This window comes from Procambarus clarkii, chromosome 7, assembly GCF_040958095.1.
Source record: "Procambarus clarkii isolate CNS0578487 chromosome 7, FALCON_Pclarkii_2.0, whole genome shotgun sequence".
NCBI lineage: Eukaryota > Metazoa > Arthropoda > Malacostraca > Decapoda > Cambaridae > Procambarus > Procambarus clarkii.
The window spans coordinates 10,948,237-10,969,354 of record NC_091156.1 but is presented as its reverse complement, the minus strand read 5'-3'; the positions used below and the strand labels follow the sequence as shown (position 1 = coordinate 10,969,354).

General features: G+C 38.4%; 3 protein-coding genes across 6 annotated transcripts in view; 1 reads left to right on the top strand and 2 right to left on the bottom strand.

The window, feature by feature from the left end:
* Positions 1–770: 770 nt before the first annotated feature.
* On the bottom strand, positions 771–6,866 carry LOC123761299 (uncharacterized). Its single transcript, XM_045747231.2, has 2 exons — positions 6,584–6,866; positions 771–3,317 (listed from the first exon to the last, which is right to left on the bottom strand). Exon 2 carries the CDS (start codon positions 3,281–3,283, stop codon positions 1,865–1,867), a length of 1,419 nt encoding a protein of 472 aa, XP_045603187.1. The 5' UTR covers positions 3,284–3,317; positions 6,584–6,866; the 3' UTR covers positions 771–1,864.
* Positions 6,867–11,233: 4,367 nt separating this feature from the next.
* LOC123761298 (uncharacterized) lies at positions 11,234–15,196 on the bottom strand. The gene is made up of 2 exons (XM_045747230.2): positions 14,676–15,196; positions 11,234–13,311 (listed from the first exon to the last, which is right to left on the bottom strand). Exons 1-2 carry the CDS (start codon positions 14,700–14,702, stop codon positions 12,154–12,156), a joined length of 1,185 nt encoding a protein of 394 aa, XP_045603186.1. The 5' UTR covers positions 14,703–15,196; the 3' UTR covers positions 11,234–12,153.
* Positions 15,197–17,701: 2,505 nt separating this feature from the next.
* Positions 17,702–21,118, top strand: part of LOC123761297 (GRAM domain-containing protein 4) — a 115,119-nt gene continuing 111,702 nt past the window's right edge. Inside the window, exon 1 of one of the 4 annotated variants that reach the window (XM_069312839.1) lies at positions 17,702–18,698. The gene's annotated coding sequence lies outside the window, so the exon portion shown is untranslated. The remainder of the gene's footprint in view (positions 18,699–21,118) is intronic. The other 3 variants (XM_069312831.1, XM_069312852.1, XM_069312859.1) reach the window with 3 other exon arrangements.

The window sequence follows — 21,118 nt, the reverse complement described above, 5'->3', positions numbered from 1 at the left end:
TTGGCCAGAGCTAATGTAGGCAAGCAGGTTGGCCAGAGCTAAGGCAGGTTGGCCAGAGCTAATGTAGGCAAGCAAGTTGGCCAGAGCTAATGTAGGCAAGCAGGTTGGCCAAAGCTAACGTAGGCAAGCAGGTTGGCCAGAGCTAACGTAGGCAAGCAGGTTGGCTAGAGCTAACGTAGGCAGGCAGGTTGGCCAGAGCTAACGTAGGCAAGCAGGTTGGCCAGAGCTAATGTAGGCAAGCAGGTTGGCCAGAGCTAAGGCAGGCTGGCAGGAGCTAACGTAAGCAGAAAGGCTGGCAGTAGCTAACGCAAGTAGGCCTGCCAGTGCTGGCCTCAGAAGGCTGGCCAGAACTTGTACTCAATGTCTGTGGAAACTTCCTCACATTTTCTGCTTCCTACTGTCAGGCTTTGTCTTAATGATTACAGTGAGTGAAATGCAAGGTGCCCACTTGATGCCTTAACAACACTTCAATTTACAGTTTAATTATGCAACCCATTCTCCTGAATTGATAGTACTTACAGCAACTATTTGGTCGAAGCTACTGATATGTAGTGAGGAACCATCAATAAACCACTTCTTGTACTGTTCATTTTATAAAGTCCAGTGAAAGTATAGCTACAAACCAAGCTTATACTAGGCCTAGTATAGCTCATATATGCACTGTATTAGGCGTAAGTATTAGGCCTTGGAGATCCTAGGTTAGGTCATACATGTTGATGTTGAAAAATTTTTCCGGTTTGTCCAAATTCAGTAATACAAAAAAAGTCAACTTTCTGGTGGTCAATCGTTATATTTTGGTACTTTCCACAAAATAGTTACTATATGTACTTAAATTTAAAAGGATGGGCTGAATTATGACGCAACACATAAGATACTTTAAATAATAAATGACTACAAACACATTGATAATTCACTACAGACTGTTTTAAATCAAATCTGAGCTTTCCATTTCTTATTTTTTGTTTATAAAATAATGCTGTGATTTGAAGCTTTCTGACGCCTCTCTCATCAACAGTAACATTAGTATAGGTATATATATTACGGGATTCCTATATCACTTTAAAATACCTATTTTAAACACTAGATAAAAGATATATGTGTTGGATTTAGAGCAAAGAAACACGTAACTCATAGACTTGTTTAATAAATATATGTGTTATTTTTCTTAATATGTTCAATATCAACATAAAGCTATTGGTTGCATGAGTAGCTTTCCTGATGTAATTAATGTAATTAAAAAATGTAATTATATAATGAAGTTAAACAAAATATATATAAAATTATGATGTTCACATATATACACACAAATACATTACAAAAGCCATTATATAAAAATATATGATTTTGAAGGATATAAAAAATGTAATAATTTATCAATTAATTTAAGCTTACACTCAAAATTGATTTAAAAACTTATAAAAATTTACATGGACATAAGCTATATGAATAACTAATTACTTGTAAGCTTTAATCAATATGAAACAATTAATACAATTATAAAGATTCTTGATATATATATATATATATATATATATATATATATATATATATATATATATATATATATATATATATATATATATATATATATATATATATATATATATATATTGTGGTTTTCAGGGTATCAGACATCATTGATCACATTGTACTAAACATTTAAAAAGTTACATAAACAGAAGGATTTTTGGCACCAAAGTTTTCCCCGCTGATATCCGTGGTTTACTGAGCACTGTGGTCTCCTCACGAAAGGAAAAGGTCAGCAAACCACTGTGGAGGACGAGTATTCTCAAAGTTTATTATATCAACACTGAAGAATCCGGAGAAATCATAGTCTTGACGTGATATAAAATGCAGACTAGGCCTATACTCGGCTGTTGTGGAACACTCCTGGATGGCCTGAAGCCCAAGTATTCTGGCAAGGTACTTGCTGAATATGGCTATTATTATTATGCAACATCCCAGGATAAATATGTCCCCAGCTGTGCTGGAATAAAACAGGGCAGCTGTTGTGCTGTGGCATTCCAAGCGGAGGGGGAGGAACTGAAAACATATCCTCCGTGTTTCCAGAGTAATTTGGCCATGGATGTTGACATTTTCCTGGAAAACATAGACCATTAAATGTATCACTGTGAGTTCCCAGAGTTGGGGGAACATCCTCCAGAAGCTCGCAGGACTGAACTTTCTTCTCACCGTTTTCAGTATTTTCATCTAGTTTTTTGTTAAACTCAACAGCGAGAATGTATTGCAAATCCGAAACCTGCATACGACTCAATGGACCCATCGCCAAGCAGCTCTCATTTAACTGTCTGCAGCCATAGAGAAGTCCGTCAGGATATTGCAGGAGAATTTGTGATATTTGATGCTTGAAGTTCAGGAGAGGAGTTGGGCTTACAATAATGATGGGAGGAATAAGGTTACGCTTTGGTACTGAGAGAGCTCCATCCATGGTGAAATACCGCTGCAGGTAATACTCTGAGCTCTGGGTAAGGCGAGGCTTGGCGATTCTAGAGAACCTTGCCAGACGTGTATGTTCGTGAAAAAATATCCTGGAGCCAAGAGCCCTGGCGAAGGGCGAAGGGCAACCGTTCTCTGATTTTTGGAATCGATGACACACATGGGGACGGCTCTTGTCTTTCGCCTCCGAGTGATTCACGAAAGAGATTTCACAGTTTTCTAAGATTTTCTCCTGACCATAGGCTGTGACCTCGATCATAAATTCCAAAGTGTTACCATGTCTGTTGTATCCAATGTTGTTGTACCTCAAGCAATCGGTTAATCCCAGGTGACCTTCGGTGGTCTTGAGCCAGGGACCTCCAGGAGTATAAGGGTCGTACTTGGAGAGCACAGCAGAGTAATCCTTGTTAGTGAGAAGCAGACGTGTGGCAGTGTGAGTCGGAGCGGACATTATCTCCACCAAGAAGCAATACTTCCAGTGTTTCAACAGAAGGTCAACTGGGAGTCTGAACTCTACATTTCCATACCAGTTGTGCTCCTCTTCGTCAGCTTCTGGATGATTAGTACCGAACCAAAGAACGCGCAGATTCTTACAAGGATGATTGTGTTTCAGGAATTTCCTGTTAAGACTGCTGAGGCTTATAATGTATTTAGGTATCATCTTCTGATCCATGCAGATTTCAAGAGCTTCGTGTACGTGGACGGTGCGGAAGATATGATCAAAGGCACGATAAGAGTTCAGATTAGGGGAAATGCTTCTTCCATTACCTGGAAGCCAAAGCACAGTGGGCTTTGGCCCCTTTGTAGTGTACAGGTGTTGGTCCATCACCACACTTCCTGAAAGGTTAGCTTGTCGACTTCTGGAAATGTAGAAACAAATTAAATGGTATCATTATCTTACACCATTAAAATTGTGACAAAAACACAAAAATACATTCAAACTGAAGAAAAATATAAGAAATATTGAGATTCTAACATTTGATCTAACATACACACACACACACACACACACACACACACACACACCCACACACACAAGGGAGCCGAGCGAAGAGCACGCTGGTCACGTGATCCTGTGGTTACGGGTTCGATTACCGGCGCCTGCGAGAAACAATGGGCGGTTTATTTCACCTTTATGCCCCTGTTACCAAGCAGTAAATAGGTACCTGGGAGTTAGTCAGCTGTCACGGGCTGCTTCCTGGTGTGTGTATGTGTGGTGTGGGGAAAAAAAATACTAGTTAGTAAGAGTTGATTGACAGTTGAGAGGCGAGCCGAAAGAGCAGAGCTCAGCCCCCGCAAGCACAACTAAGTGAATACAACTAGGTGAACACACACACAAACAAACAAACAAAACAAACAAAGATTTAATTTAGCGTACGAGTAGTGGGAAAATGGAACGAACTAAAGTAATAGGTTGAAGAAGCAAATTTTATTCATCTTTTAAAATTAGATATGACAGGGAAATAGGACAGAAGTCCTTGCTCTAAACAACATGCAGTTAGAAAGGCGGGGGTCGAAGAGCTAATGCTCGATCCTGCAGGCACAAATAGGTGAGCCCACACACACTTATAGATAACCCTTGATCCAAGACCGACTTAAACACGTCAGTTCATGAGCCGGTAACACGAGACTAAGTGAGAAGAGTCATCAGGTACAATCCTCCACCACACACCTGGTGTGGGTTATCAGGAAATGAATTCCACTTTATCTTATCTATATTTACACACACACACACACACACACACACACACACAGGCGGGACCTGTGTGTGTGGCGGGACCAAAGAGCCAGAGCTCAACCCCCGCAAGCACAATTAGGTGAGTACACACACACACACACACACACACACACACACACATTTTATACCAAAATACCAAAGAGCAGAGCTCAACCCCCGCAAGCACAATTAGGTGAATACACACACACACACAGGGCCCCGATGGGCCGTGCGGCTGAGTGCAGAGCGTTCGGAGGTCGTAGTCCTTAGGGCCCGGGATCGATCCCCGCAGAGGCAGAATCAAAAGGCAGAGTTTATTTCACCCTGTTACCCCTGTTCACCTAACAATAGGTACTTGGGATTAGACAGCTGCTACGGGCTGCTTCCTGGGGATGTGTGCTTGTGTGCGCTTGTAAGATGAATATATGCAGTAGACATAATAGAGGAAAAATAAATTGGTTAGAAAAGCGGGGTCCAAGAGCTAATAGCTCGATTCTGCAGGAATAAATTTACAAATAGTAAATACACACACACACACATAACATTATCATTTTATCCCGAAATAAACGAATGCATTCACATTATATTCTAATTACACAAATAGCATTAACTCTATATACACAAGTGAACACATTCTGGACAAGTACTGTGAACCACAGAGACCAGGGCAGCTGTGCCCGTCACGTTCAGTACAGGTGAACATGATTACATCACACCTATATATCTTGTACCCCCCCCCCCCCCCTGGCTGTGTCACATACGGGTACAGTGTTAACCGGATCACGTAACACATTAGTTAAGGGTTGCAAAATTAACGTATTCTTAAGGTAGATTACGCCAGACACATGCAAGCTGATTACCTGAGAAGATAACACACCTGAGGTGAATACCTAAACACCTGAAATGCAGTAAAAATTAATACCTGAATGCATCATAAGAAGACTTGATAAATAACAAGACCTGTCTCCCACAGGAATTGTGAGTTCCTGGATGTCATACATACAAATCATCGCCCTGTCGTTGTTATACAGATTTCAGACCATACCACTCATAGGTGAGAGTGAATATGAGAGCACATCACACCCACACAGTTGAGATGACTGTACGAGATGAAGTCCCTGATATGCTACCAATGGCAGAGACATTTTCAAAATCATTACAGATGCAGCATTCTCCTGGGTACCCAAATATGAAGAACCAATAAAGGAAAAGTGACGTGGAACCTTGTAAGTCTTGTAAATACTAAAGAACATGATGGTAAATTTCTGCCTCATAATAATTATAACTTCAGAAAGTCAGCATATTGTGATGGCAGTCATATAACACCCCTCTCAACAAATAACAGGAGATATGTTGTTGTTGTTAAAGATTTGCTACCTGGAACAAAAAGTTCTAAGTAACACGGGCTATGGTGAGCCCGTAGATCAGCAGGAGATAAAGACAGGACTTCGAGAATACCAACATTGCAACTACAGTCATAGTTACACGAGTGGAAGATGCAGCTGTTAAAAGGAAGGGAAAATATCTTAGTCGTGAGTAATTTCAAGTACTCAATCATTTAAAGGGGAATTGGGAAATCACCGGGGAAATCAAGAGTTGCGAAACTTTAACCCTTACTGAAGCCAGAGAGAAACTTTCGAATGCAATATATCAAAGAGACAGCCCGGCTCGGTGGAGGATGTTTCAGCGTCCTCTTTGTCAACATTCAATATACTGTAGAGTTGAAAACTAAGAGGAAAATTAAAAATTTAAAGACGTTATTACCAAGAATTCACTGAGAAAAACGGAACTAAGACACTAATCATAGCAAGGTATAATTAAATAATTTATTTAAAAAAAATAACTTTTAAGACCTGACAGGATATCTCCAGAGATCTTAAATGGCACTGCTGGAATCAAATACAAGCCCTCTTGCAATGATCCCAAATATTTCACCAAAGTGCTATCAGTTACCTGGAATGGGGCACTTATCGGTATACAAAAATGGGCACAATAACAATAACTTTCTAAGTATACCTTAAAAAGTGCAGGAAACAATAATAAAAAAGAGAATAATGGAACATATGGAGATAATTGTTTTCACAATAAAGTAACAACACGTAAGTAAGAAGGAAAGTCGTGACTTGATAATGGTTCAGGACCGACCGAAACGTCATCGTTTCTTCACTTTCTGATGTGTGGTTTAATCATTCGAAAAGCTGTTTGATGCTAATTCATTAATGTTTCACTAAAAATCATCTTGCGCGAAGCTAAAATGCGAGAGGACTTACAGACAAAAGGGAAAGTAATCGTTTAAGTCTATTAACACCCGCTCACCATAACCTGTCGTACCACATCAGTTAATAAAATCAAAGATAACTTAAACTGAATAATGTGAACAAACTCCTCAGAGATTGTATGTATACCCACCTTCAGCAGGCGCTGTGGAGGAGCCACAACTTCGTCAGCAGAGCAGAAGGGACCTACTGCCTGAGGAAAGCCTTGGACTCCACTAGTCATCAGTCAATCGCTCCTGCAGATATACTATCATAATTTTTTTTCCTGTATTGCACGTTATTCATATCTAAACGAATCTGATAAACGTCACTACTGTGTTGCCATGTTATTCATTTTGAATTTATTTTCTTAGTGAAATAAGTTGAGTTAATTCTCGAATATAGTGTTGGGAGCTTGTTAAACCTTACCTGCAGTGATTCCTCATTCGTGCAATTATTTTCGTGATATAAATAGGTATCATTTATTGTTATTATTGTAGAAAGGAGCCCGAAAAGGAACTGGACACGGATGCGATCCAGTAATTATCTATTGAGTAAATTGTTTTTGTTATGATAACCCCTTTAGGGAAAAAATATATAACTGACCTTTTATTAACCAGAAATACTTTACTCGTGCACTTTGTTCATGTATCAATTGTTATGTTGTTAAATACTTTAACCTCTGAATTCTGTTTGTTTATAACCACCCTATATACTTATTCCTTCCTGAATATTATTGAATCTTGTGACTATTCTGTCTTAATATTTTTCTTGTGTTTATCCTACTTACTGAATATTACTCTCGTGACAACTCCTCTTCAATATTTCCCTTGTGACCACGCTGTAATAATATTCCTCCAGTAACAGACCTACCTGAATATTGCTCCTCAGTAAATCCATTAATTCAGAGCCTCCTGATCTCTTATCCGATCAAATATTTCCATGTGACTGTCCCCTTATATATTCCTCGAAATCCGTACTGAAAATAAATTTTAAGTTCGACATTTTCTTTGTTTTAAATTTATATAAAAAAAAATTGTTTTCAGTACCTGATTTGTTCGACAAAACTACATACACAGATAGCCTCTTAGATCAGACCATCAGCAGGGAAGCCTGCATGAGGCCTGGCTGCTGAGTAGAAAAACTATCGAAAACTATCGATTTGAGAATGGTTCAGGACAGACCGAAACGTCGTCGTCCCTTCACCTTCTAGTGTGTGGTCTGGTCAACATACTTTAGACCCGTTATTGTGACTCATCGCCTGCAAAAACTATCGAAATCGCCTACAGGCAACCGAATAACAAATGATCTCTTGTGTCAAACGTTAAGTAGTGGAGGGTAATGATCGTGGTTGAGGGGGTTGTTAATGGACTGATGGTGTTAATGTAACGGCTGGGGTATGGTAGTCTGGTTGGGGTAGGATTGGTAGCAGAAGTAATGGTGACGTTGGTAATGATCGTGAAGGTTATGATATTGGTAATAGTGACAATAATAATAATAGTAGAAGCAGTGGTGGTTATTGGGGAGGGGGGGGTTGCTTATAGTGGAAGTAGTGATGGTTATTGGAGTAGTGATGATAAAGATGATAGTGTTGGTGATAGTGATGATAATAAAGAGCATAGAGGCTGTGGTAGTAATACTGGTGGTGGTGGTGACAGTAAATGCCTCCGTAGCAACAACACAGCAATGTGAAACTCATTAATATGCAAAACAGCATGCATAAATATATTGAATTCGTTTTGGCAACAGGTTGGCCACTACAACACGAAGCCGCTTCAATAAATCATGCGTACTCTAAATAAAAACAACAGGCACAAAATTAATTTCAATCTTGAGGTTATCTTGAGATGATTTCGGGGCTTTTTAGTGTCCCCGCGGCCCGGTCCTCAACCAGGCCTCCACCCCCAGGAAGCAGCCCGTGACAGCTGACTAACTCCCAGGTACCTATTTACTGCTAGGTAACAGGGGCATTTAGGGTGAAAGAAACTTTGCCCATTTGTTTCTGCCTCGTGCGGGAATCGAACCCGCGCCACAGAATTACGAGTCCTGCGCGCTATCCACCAGGCTACGAGGCCCCTTCAAGAGTAAAGTTTCTCTATATTTCCATCTTAAAACAATATACAGTTATTGGAAAAAATTGCAATTCAACAAAAAATGTGCAGACAAAAATAATATATATACATATGTAAATAAAAGTTTGTGAGGGTACCACCTCTGGTGCCAATGTGGGGACCCATAGCCTCGGAGAAGAAAATAAAGAGTATTCAGAGGAGACCTTGTGGTTTCCCACTGAACACCAATATTATCTTCTCCTACCACCCCCATTCTTTTGTATGTACACATATATATTTGCTTTATTTGAACTTTGTTACAAAAAAGGAGTTACATATAGGTTACAAATATGTAAATAATATATATAACTATTTGGACATTTGTTTAACGTAAATCGAACAATGAAATGTTGGTAGAGCTTTGCAGTAAACTTATATTAGTGTAATATACACAAACTAATTTTGTTCCTCAATGAAATACTGAAAAGAATTTATTTTCAAAAATATACTGAAATTATTAAAATTAAACTGATTTTCGTAGAAATTGCCTTAATAAACCTTTAAGTGTTATACTAAATGGAGCACCCGGCAGTGCCCGGGGCCTCAGAATACAAATATTATGGCATGTACTTCCTTTATCAGGTTCATGAGGGAGCCGACCCCAACCACCTTCCAAATGTTCTAAAATCCCCAGAAAAGCTTAGATTTTGAACGAGTCCTTGAACATTCCATCTCCGCCAGCTTCAGAGGTATGGCCACAGAGACCGACCCTGACTCCGTTTTAAAGAGGACACTGAGGCCACCAATGACATCCCCCCTCTCCCCTTAACCCACCAGTCACCCTGCAAAGTTTGGTGTGACTAGCCACAAGCATCTGGCCCCCAACCTTGAACACACAAACATCCTCCTTTATAAATAGAGTTTTAATGACAAAATTTGATATCTTTCTATATGCGAATTCCTTGAAAATGAGTAAGATGTAATCTTATCTACACACGCGTTATCTGTATATGTGTTCTAGGAACGCAGACTGGCGTCATGACACGAATGTGTGGGATATCAGGAGGATGTCCTCCGCCAATTGCTCCTGTTGTCGGCATACTGATAACACAACCTTATCGTGTCTAATCGATATTTAACTCTCAATTATATTGGGTGACTATCGTTATTGTTTATCACGGAAACCATCAAGGGCTCAGTTTTTTATGAAGATAATACAACAAACTAGCTCACGGCAGTAGCGTAAATGTACGCAGTCACAAATAGATTTAAAACAAACATGTCTTCCCACCAATCAATCAATCAATATATATTGAGAGCTAATTTTCGATAATATACATGTAATCAAACACAACAGCATTGTGACTTAATATTTTTCTTGTATATATTTTCCATTCTACACAAATATATTCTACTATCTGGAGGGTGAAGAAACACTTAATCTTTCCATTTTTGTTGTTCGACGTTTCGTCAGCAATGCGACATCTTCAGAAAAACACTGTTTTCCTGAAAAGACAGGGTTGTTGTTGTTGTTGTTTAAGATTCAGCTACTGGGAACAAAACGTTCCAAGTAGCACGGGCTATGGTGAGCCCGTAATGGATTTACCTGGCACAGGAGCGGGGCTGTGAACAAAAGACAGGGATTGTTGTTGTTATAGATTCAGCTACTGGGAACAAAAAGTTCCAAGTAGCACGGACTATGGTGAGCCCCATAGTGGATTTACCTGGCACAGGAGCGGGGTTGTAACTGTGTGATGGAAAAAAAGACAGGAATTGATTGATTGATAAAGATTAAGCCACCTAAGAGGTGGCACGGGCATGAATAGCCCGTAAATAAGACAGGAAGAAATCTAGACATATATAAGTGTTGGTACACCTCGCTCTACGATTCACCTAACCCCCTTAATCATAGGGAGAGATTGTTGGGTAGGGTGAGGTGATATTTTCCGAATTCCGGCTTCTAGCTGTCCACCAGGTCTTACATCTTCTCTCTGAGTTAATGGAGGACCATCAAACAGTTGTTTCCTCGATCCCTAAAGTTATCAACAAGTCCAAGAATATCTTTATGAAGAGGCACAGGGTCATGAGTAGTCCATGAGGGTGAAGCACCAGCAGACAGGCGTCCTCGGTGGTGCTGTGGGCACTGAGGGGCTCGATAATTTTTCTTAACACGGCCGTTCTCACGCCAGGAACCTCTGATGGTCGAAGTCATAACTATGTATTCGCTGATGTGATTTGTGGTTACCTAGATGTTAATTAAGGCTTCCCTCAGACACATGTCATTCAGGAAGACAAAATGCTGCGAAAGGGTTAATCATCCTAATATTAGGTAGATTTTATGGTATATTAAATCATCATTTTGCGTATTTATTGCATCTAATGCTAATGATGTTTTTTATTCACATCATTAGCATTATAAGTTTGTAACTAATAATATTGTTTAACCCGTCATTTTCCTGTCCTCAGTATTACTATATTTTATGAGTACTGTCTTGTCATTTTGAGATGATATTTATATTATCAAATGCTAATGCAAAAAATAGGCTTTTATGCCTTCTTTCCATGAAGCTAATTATATGTACGTTTATGAAGTTATCAGTGTGTATGCCTAATGGAAAAATCTATATTCAAAAGTCATTTAGAGTTTGGATACAAAAGACAGCACAGTAGACTTTAGTAAAAAAAAAAAAAAATAGAAAATATATAGCACCTCTGATTATTCCTATTTTGTATAAGGGAAATTAAAATATCCATAAGAGTCAAAGATTTATTTGGCTTGTGCTAAAACAATATATAACAATATATGAAGACAGAGACATACCAGCAGTGCTCACTAAACTATAATTTTTCGAATAGATACAAAAATACATCAAAAGGATTGTGGTGCAGTGATCTGACAGGCACATGTTTTTGTCATATACAATGTTGATAAGTTTATAACAATGCATGTTTTAATTTATTTGTACAACTGATACACTGTATAGTTGTATTTTTTTTTGTTGCTAAAATGAGCTATCAGTTCGATAGTGTCAAGAATAAAAATGAAATATTAGTTATCCATAAGTCCATTTAAGCATATAAATCCAAAAATATCAATGTTCTTACAAAATATATATATCTCTCACATTATGACTATGTATACACAGTATACAACATATATATATCGTATACATATATGTACAATGTGTTGTATACACAGTATACAACACATTATACTTTGTGTACCACTGTATGTCACCTCACGAGAGGAAAAGTTCAGAAAATCCCACTGTACACTTAAACAATACACTAAAGACCAATTATATTTACATTGTAGAGACCCCATAACTTAGATGTGATATAATACTAGCCTTAATTGCTAGCTGTAGAAGAGCATTCTAGTCTGACTTTATTCCCAGTGATGCTAAAAGCCTCCCGAGTGTTCATTATACTGCAACATTTTGACTTAATTAGGACTTTACATTTCGTTGGAACATTCCAATATGATGGGGAATTGGACACATGTTGCGTTCAAGGATAACGTAACTCAATAGGGAGACCGCGAGTAGCTGAGTCTAACAACTTGGTTGACCAGTTTGTCAACCAGAAGGCCTGGTCAGAGACCGGGCCACGGTAACGTTGATCCTCGGAACAAACGCAAGATAACTACTAGAAAAGGTCGGTGTTGCTCCTCTCATTTATTACACAGAGCTTTATGATTTTTTCTGCTCCCATTCTGAAGGATTCCAGCAGGATCTTCATTCTTATATTTTTCTGTCTTTTTTGAAAATCTCATCCAATAAAGGATAGGACTCTGTTGTCCTTGAATCTGTGATCTCATTGCCAAACAAGTTATTTGGAAATGATTGTTACCATCGAATACCCCATTTATAACTTTAAGATTCATCGATGTATTGATGTTGGTCATTATGCGCTTCGCAGCATGTGCGTGAACAGGATAAGGAGCTGGTGCCAGATTGTAATGAGGAATTGAATGGGATGCAGCCATTGCGATGTAACGATGAAGGTGTTGCAAGGCAGTCCAGGAGAGGCGAGGTGTGTAGAGTTTTGAGAACCTTCCCAATCGTGCGTGCTCACCAAAGAATATCCTGGAGCTCAGAGCTCCGGCGAAGGGCGCTGGACAAGGCGTTGCTGTTTTCTGAAAACGCTGACAGACATGTGGATTGCTATAGTCATTTGCTTCCAAGTGATTCCTGAATGAGATCTCACAGTTCTCTAAGATCGCCCTCTGGCCGAAGGGTCTGACCTCAATCATGAATTCCAAGGAGTGACCATGTTTGTTGTAGCCAATGTTGTTGTATCTGAAGCAGTCGGTAAGTCCCATATTGCCTCCTGAGGTCTTAACCCAGGGCCCTCCCGCGGTACAGGGGTCGTACTTGGAGAGCACAGCAGAGTAGTCCGTGTTAGTGATGAGCAGCCGTGTGGCCGTGTGAGTTGGAGTAGACATTATCTCCACCAAGAAGCAATACTTCCAGACCTGCAGCAGATAGTCGGCTGGCAGTGCAAATTCAACATTTCCATACCAGTCGTGCTTCTCTTCGTCTTCAAGATTTTTAATTCCAAACCAAAGAACGCACAAATTTGCACAAGGATGATCGGCTCGTAAGTGATTCCTGTTAAGAACACTGTGACTTACGATAGGCTTGGGTATCATCTGGTGATGAGCGCATATGTCTAGAGCTTCGGGTATGTGGACGGTGCGGACTATGCGATCAAAGGGGCGGTAAGAATTATGTTGAGGGGCGATGCTTCTTCCATTACCCGGGAGCCAGAACACGGTAGACTTCGGCGACCTTGTGGAGAAGAGGTGTCGGTCCATCACCACACTTGTCTGTAAGATAATATTCAGTTAGATCACTCTGGTCATTGACTCTTGTAAATGTTAAATTGTTTGGGATATTATCATTAACTTTTAATAACCTTCCAATATTTAACCCTTAGCAAACACTCCTCATTCAGCTCGAATAGTTATAAAATGATGTTATTTTTATTTTCTTATGCCTTCAGGGTATGACTGAGAGTTATTAACTAATGAAGTAAGTTAGATTGGGTTAGTTAGATCAGCTGTGAATGTTATAATGGCCCTTTTAGTTAGTGCAACTTCACCCTTTCATCTTGGCAAGCATTCTAGACTTTATACAGTTGTGTGGTCAGACTTAGATTCGTTAGATACAGGTCAGGTTAGGTTAGCTGAAATAAGGTTAAAGATGGGGGGGGGGGGCATAGGTTGATAAGGTCAGTAAGATACACCCTATCATAGGTGTTTTGGTCAGTCTGTTATTCAATTTTTTCTGAACTTGCTGTAAAATAACATGATAAACCAACCTATTCTACAGTTCAGACAGTACTTTTTGTAACTATGTGCACCATAGTACAAATATTGACGTACTCAGCAATTAGATAGTAGAATTTTGTACTATTCACTTTATAGTCCGAAAAAATGAAGCTAAAATACCAACATAAATATTCAAATGCCTAGTATAGCACAAATATGTACTATATTAGGCGTCAGATAGTGTATATTAGGCCTAAGAATGTTAGATTAATTTAGTATACTTGGTCTTTGCAACATAAATACAAAGCCTTTTTCAGTTTGTCCAAATCCGATAGCACAGATTTCTACTTTCTAATTGCGTTGTACGTCGGAATATGTACTATGGTCCTCATCCTACCTATAAATACAATCAAAACAGGAGGATGGGCTGTGATAAACACACACACACACACACACACACACACACACACACACACACACACACACACACACACACACACACACACACACACACACACACACACACACACACACACACGTGCAAACAGTATTGTTAAGACTATATTTTCTTTTCCTGAATAAACAAGCACAAACAAAATCCTGAAAACTGGCACTGTTATCAGACTCACAATTGTCGATATCACAGTTATTTTATATTGTTGATACTGAACACCAATGGACTTGTTTACACATTATATATTATGATTTGGATTGATGCAGATATGATGTATCAAAGGGGACTACAAAATTGCATTCTACTCAAACATTGTATGCAAAAATAGGAATTTTCTCAGTGTATACTTATCGTGTTTAAAGGTGTTATTGTTAGTTTATTATAATAATATAACTCAGAAGCGACGCCACTGGCAGCCACCTCGCCTCACACGGTGCCAGACGTATGAGTCTGGAACGTTACTCACGTTTTTGCTTATTGTTAATTCACCCATCGTTGGTGTGCAATAATGCTAGCAATACGTCCGTAGCAATGGGATGAGGAAGGCAGATGCCGTAATATGTAGGAGCACCACCTGGCAGATTCCACTTGTAGTGTAGAGATCTATATTAGTTCAGTCTTTACGGTTAGAAACGCCTTTACAATGTATATCACTGGTTCTTATGAATGTCATAACAACGATCAGCCACTGATACGTATATGAAACACCGAATGTTATGATGACCACTGAAGGATATAACGAATGTTGTGATGCAAGAGTTAGCTGCAGTACATCCGCTCTGCACGCTTTGTTCTGCTCGACTGTGGGTAGGAGGTATATGTTCTGCAACTGTCACCGACTGTCCATTCACGTTCAGGACGGGATCTGGAGTTCCCAAGACGTACGTACAGTGGCTAGTGAACACATGACGCAATAAGTGTTCGGGCTCACGTAATATACGAAAAGCTACTTACAGAAGCATGACGCAACAGGTGTTGCTCACGAAATATACGAAAGGGAGGAGCCCAATACGTGCTTCTGAAAAGTTTCCACTACCACCAATAGGATGAGTATAGGCTAAAAGAATAACAACCTTAACACCGATAATTAACATTCCATTACGCAACATGATTGCACGAATTGTTCTCTCTCTGTATACAAATAAACTAAGGTATATACTTTATATTTTGTTATTAACATACTTAGGTAGACATAGCAATGTGCTGCTACCCTACTCGATATGAAAGATTACATAGTGTAGATAAAAAAATCTAGCAGTAAGTTCATCTAATATTCCTATTTCACAGGATGGCTAGTTATACATGGAATAAGGGGAGAAAATACCTGCCTCAATACAAAAATAAATACTACCTTCCTGAGGATGAGAAGGGATCACTACCGCCCATATATATATATATATATATATATATATATATATATATATATATATATATATATATATATATATATATATATATATATATATATATATATATATATATATGTATATATATATATATATATATATATATATATATATATATATATATATATATATATATATATATATATATATATATATTATTTTTCGTCTTGATCACAGGTAAGTACTAATATTAACACATGTCTAATATTCTTCAAATAATATGAAAACAAACCCGCCTGACAAAAACATTGGGAAGACATAAACAAACACATAAACAAACACAGAAGTTTGGCTTGACAACGAGACAAAACGTTGGCAAGTGTGACGTCACAGATGGTGTTGACAAGTCCTCTTTATGTGCCAGAGTCTCGCTCGGTGCCAGACGTACGAGAACCCGGGGACTCCCTGGCCTCTGTTGCTCGCAACAGTTACCATCTAGTTCATTGTTGTTTCACATTCCTTGCAACGTTGCATGTATAACTCTTTAATAATATACACGAATTCAGCTGAGCCAATTTGCGTATGAATGTAAGTATAATACTCATACATAATACTAAATAATAGGAAATAAATGTTATGACAGCTACAGAAGAAAAGTTTCCGGAGGTTCTGATGCGGGAACCTGTTTTACACCTGTTGAGTAGGATTTATGTCCCTTTTACAATTAAACATATTTGTTGAGATAATCACTGATAACCACAGGGTGTTGTTAGGTTTTAGTTCTCTTTTGTTTTTATTGACAATTTTAGCATGGTCTTTCATATCATATATTTAAAAGTAATGTAATGTAATTATCAAGAGTACGCGATAAGCCAATGGGAATATAAAGCACTTGGAAGGGGTCAGGATAAGGATTTGGGATTGGACGAGGGAAAGGAATGGTGCCTAACCACTTACGACAGTCGGGGATTGAACGTCGACCTTTAAGATGAATGACTGTTCTTAGTTTCCATGATAGCAGGATAGTGTTATCCCACTATCATTGGTGAGGGGAAGGTTTCATTAATATGTCTATATAAGTCTTCTCTTTGTTTTGGAATAAAGAAACTCTTTGATCCGACAAGTATCAAAGTACTTTTTTATTTTTAGCACATTATCTTGTATCAATATATCATGTAATTGTTTACTGTTCATCACTAAAATCCCATTAAACAACCTTTTCAATACTATGGCAATTACAACAGGCAGATTGTTCTTATTGAACGCTAATATGGTCCTAATAAATGAATGTTATTCACTTAAGTAATTTTAGAAATGGATTTTCAAGGTTTAATAATTTATTTATTTATTTATTTATTTATTTATTTATTTATTTATTTATTTATTTATTTATATACAAGAAGGTACATTGGGTTTGTGAGAATACATAGCATAGTATTTACAATTTTGTAAAGCCACTAGTACGAGCAGCGTTTCGGGCAGGTCCTAAATTTAACTGATAATTTTAAGTAGGTAAATTCTAGCAGAATTAATAAAATGATAACAGATACATTGCAAGAAAAAAAGGAGATGAGAGAGATTAGTAAATATATTAAAGCACATTGGTATATTAAAGCTCTGATTTATGAGTAATGATTTATAACACTCATGAATCATCCATATCCCACCTCTGTCTTACTCTTACGAAAAGTAGTACTTTTAGTTGCTTGATATCTTCCACATATAATACTTTTTCGAGATACTGTATATATATAAAAAAAGGTTGTTTTCCATCTCCTAAGCATACTTTTTTTTCCTTTCGAAGACTTTGTGACATAAACCATAATTTTTATATTATGTTGCTAATGATTATCACAACGTTAAACAGAGTTAGTGTGTGTGTGTGTGTGTGTGTGTGTGTGTGTGTGTGTGTGTGTGTGTGTGTGTGTGTGTGTGTGTGTGTGTGCGTGTGTGTGTGTGTGTGTGTGTGTGTGTGTGTGTGTGTGTATGTGCGTGTGTGTGTGTGTGTGTGTGTGTGCGTGTGTGTGCGTGTGTGTGTGTGTGTGTGTGTGTGTGTGTGTGTGTGTGTGTGTGTGTGTGTGTGTGTGTGTGTGTGTGTGTGTGTGAAACAAAAATAACTTCCTTCTCCGGCCTCTATATATTACACGGGATGAATGTATACTCTAGGTTCTAGGATCTAGACTCTAGGTCTAGCCTCAAGACTCATGTATACTTGCTGGTGGGCATATGTTGGGCAAACAATGTTGTTTGAACATTACTCGAATATGTTTTGCCTGCTGGGAAGATAATGCACTGGCTATAATAACCCTCAAGAGGTTGATAAGTCTTACACCCATCGTAAAACCACATTACAAACACCAGCTACAAATGAAGGTCATCAATGTTATTACAGAAGCAGCCAAGTTAACCAAAAAATTCTTGCCCGTGTTAGGAAGCGCGGCTATTATCATGAGCTGCCAACAGCAACAATTAACAGCCATCCTTCAATTACCTTATCTGGCAATTGTTTTTACTTTGCTCAACTAGTATAACACGTCGTTTAGCCATCTTGACTCTCAAACATCAACCCCGTAGCCCCGGGGGAGGTAAAACGTAAGATATTGAGTCTGTAGTCCACCTTAGAATCGCAAAATGAACGCTCGGCAACCGGGGTAGTGAGGGAACCTTAAGTCTCCCTCGGCTGACAAGATCAGTTGACTGCCGGAACACGCAGCGCTGGCGGTTCTCGCTCCTCCTGTGCTGCTCTACAGTGCTGTGGTGCTTGACTCCCGTCGGGCTGAGACAAGTGGCCAGTCTTAGTGTAGTGCTAGACGTAACTGTAACTGAAAGCGATGGAACCCAAAACTGTGTGCTGAAGCGTGAACGAGAAACGAAATTGCTACAGATATTTATGCTAAAGATTATACTATACTGATATATATTTATAGTTAAAATTCTACGGAATTACGTCGGGCACAAATCCAAAGACAATTATCCTAAATTAGACCATAATCAGCCTGAAGTAGTATTTGTTGATAGTATATTATGGGATACGAGACTAGGAGGAAGACCCACAAGTAAGGCAGCAGACTGTTCTCCGACAGTCTCCCTGACCACACTTAACAAATCGCCTCGCCATTGCTCTAAATCTCTCTCTAAACGAGGTAAAGTGTAAAACATTAACTGTGTTCTTGTCAAAACTTATTTTATGTGTATAAAATGATGCTGAATATTATACTAACACCCGTAGAATTTCAGTTAAATCTAGACAATTAAGGTAAATACATTTTAGAAGAAATAATGAGTATGTCTCATGGCATCTCTCACTGGAACGTTTAATTGTGACGTTGTTCGAACGTTTCCTTGTCGGCGCCACAGACACGTGCCTTATCCTCGCTACTACAGCTCATGCACCTAAATAATAAATATATAAAGGGGGTTCAGTTATACACATAATATTTACATCCATTGTGAATTGTCAGCGAGCATTATCCAACCAGGTAGAACCGAACCCACTTGTTTGTGGCTTTGTATGTTCAATGTCAATGAAGGCTGAGGGTGTAACTTGCACACAACACACACACTTGCAACACATGATATCTACTACCGATTTAAGCGATATCTTGCAATATCTACATAAATATATGTAGATATTGTACATATATTTATGTAGATTTTGTACATATATTTATGTAGATATTGTACATATATTTATGTAGATATTGTGCATATATTTATGTAGATATTGTGCATATATTTATGTAGATATTGTGCATATATTTATGTAGATATTGTGCATATATTTATGTAGATATTGTGCATATATTTATGTAGATATTGTACATATATTGGGCGCGCTTCTTGTCACCTTTATTCACGTGGGCGGAAATAGGCTCCTGGGAGTATGTCGGCTGTTGTGGGTTGCATCCTGAGGAAGGTCAGTAGTTGACCTATGGAGACCTCGATGAACCTAAAAAGCTCACGGACCTCAGTAATGGGAATTCGAGAAATTATATCCGGGTTACACCGGGTTGATGGAATTGACTTCTTTTCAAATAATTAATAACCTTTATCATACGACTTATCTCCAGACTTTCTTGGTTCCCTATACTCGTATCGTGCACAATTAGACCCATATCGGCTGTTAACAATTCATATATTAGGAAGACTAGCTTGGTATCTTTAAAACATATTAGTTGAGAGGGTAGAAACAGCCTAAACTACTCTATCCCTTTGAGATGTATTTTATTTTCTAAAAAAAAACCTAGTTTAATTAACTTGAACATATTAGTATATTTGGCAGTTTCTTTTAATCAATTTATGAAAACGTGAGACCAATTACATAATTTGTATTTCTGACCGTTTAAGAGCACATACGTAATATGTATGAGGTGCCAACATCCATACACATTGAACACAGCTGGCACCAATACCACATGTCACTTCTCTAGTGTGAGATCCAGTGGGATTAATGGATATTGTGGAAATGGCCGAGAAACATTTTATTAGCCTGACGCTGATAACTAAGAGGACGATCTTTAGAAAATTTATTACTATTTGACGACGAAACTTTATCGAATGCATTATAAATTATGTTGTAAACTGCATGCGTTGATGATGAAAGTTTACAGGAGTTTGTATGTTACGTACTGTGTGTTGAGGCAGCATACCTAATGGGTATACGTAAAGTGAAACATGAATATTTAATTGTGTTAAAATTATTTTATTTCTTAATGTTTCTGAGTGTTCTTAAATTAACATTTAAGAACATTCAGTGCTTAAATATTCATTTTCAAGTAATGAACATTTAAGAATCGTGTTTTTGAATCAGTTTGATCTACCTGTTCCCATATTTCACATACTGTCTCGTCTGGAAGAGACAATATGTTAGACTGTCAGCCTAGCTGACAGCCTTATTCAGCCTGTCAACCCAGCTTGAGGATTTTTCTCTTACTAGCTTAACAAAAGGGAAGGGACATTTCAGAGGAAAGCTTCAAGACATTATGACTTTAAAGCACTTGTGGGGAGGGGGAATCAGGATAAGAATTTGGGATGGGACGGGCGGGGGGAGCAGAAAGAATGGTGCCCAACCACTTGGACGATCGAGGATTGAACGCAGACCTGCATGAAGCAAGACCGAACGTCGCTCTACCGTTCAACCCAAGCGGTTGGGTTAGCCTAACAAGACTGGCGGTCGAGGTATATATTAGCCTTTGTATACGAGCTCTGTGAGTATATTATGATCCTTATCTTTTCGTGATTTATCCAGGTTCCTCTGAAATTTATGAGCGGATTCAGAGTTTATTTGGATGCTTTTGCAACTTTATTTAATATTAAATCCCGCGTGTACTGATTAAAGACTCATTTACGAGACTTCCTCACTGTAGGTTTTCACTTGAGCTCAAAATCTTCTTGATATTCATCACTTTATTATGCACTCAGAGTGCATAATTAAGAGTGCATTCTGTCATCCCGTCAGTCATTTTATATCCTTTTTTTCAAGTTAAACTTATCAATTCTAATTTAATTTATATTTATTTGGGAGGAATTTGATTACCTTCTTATCTGACTTTGGTCTCTTCAT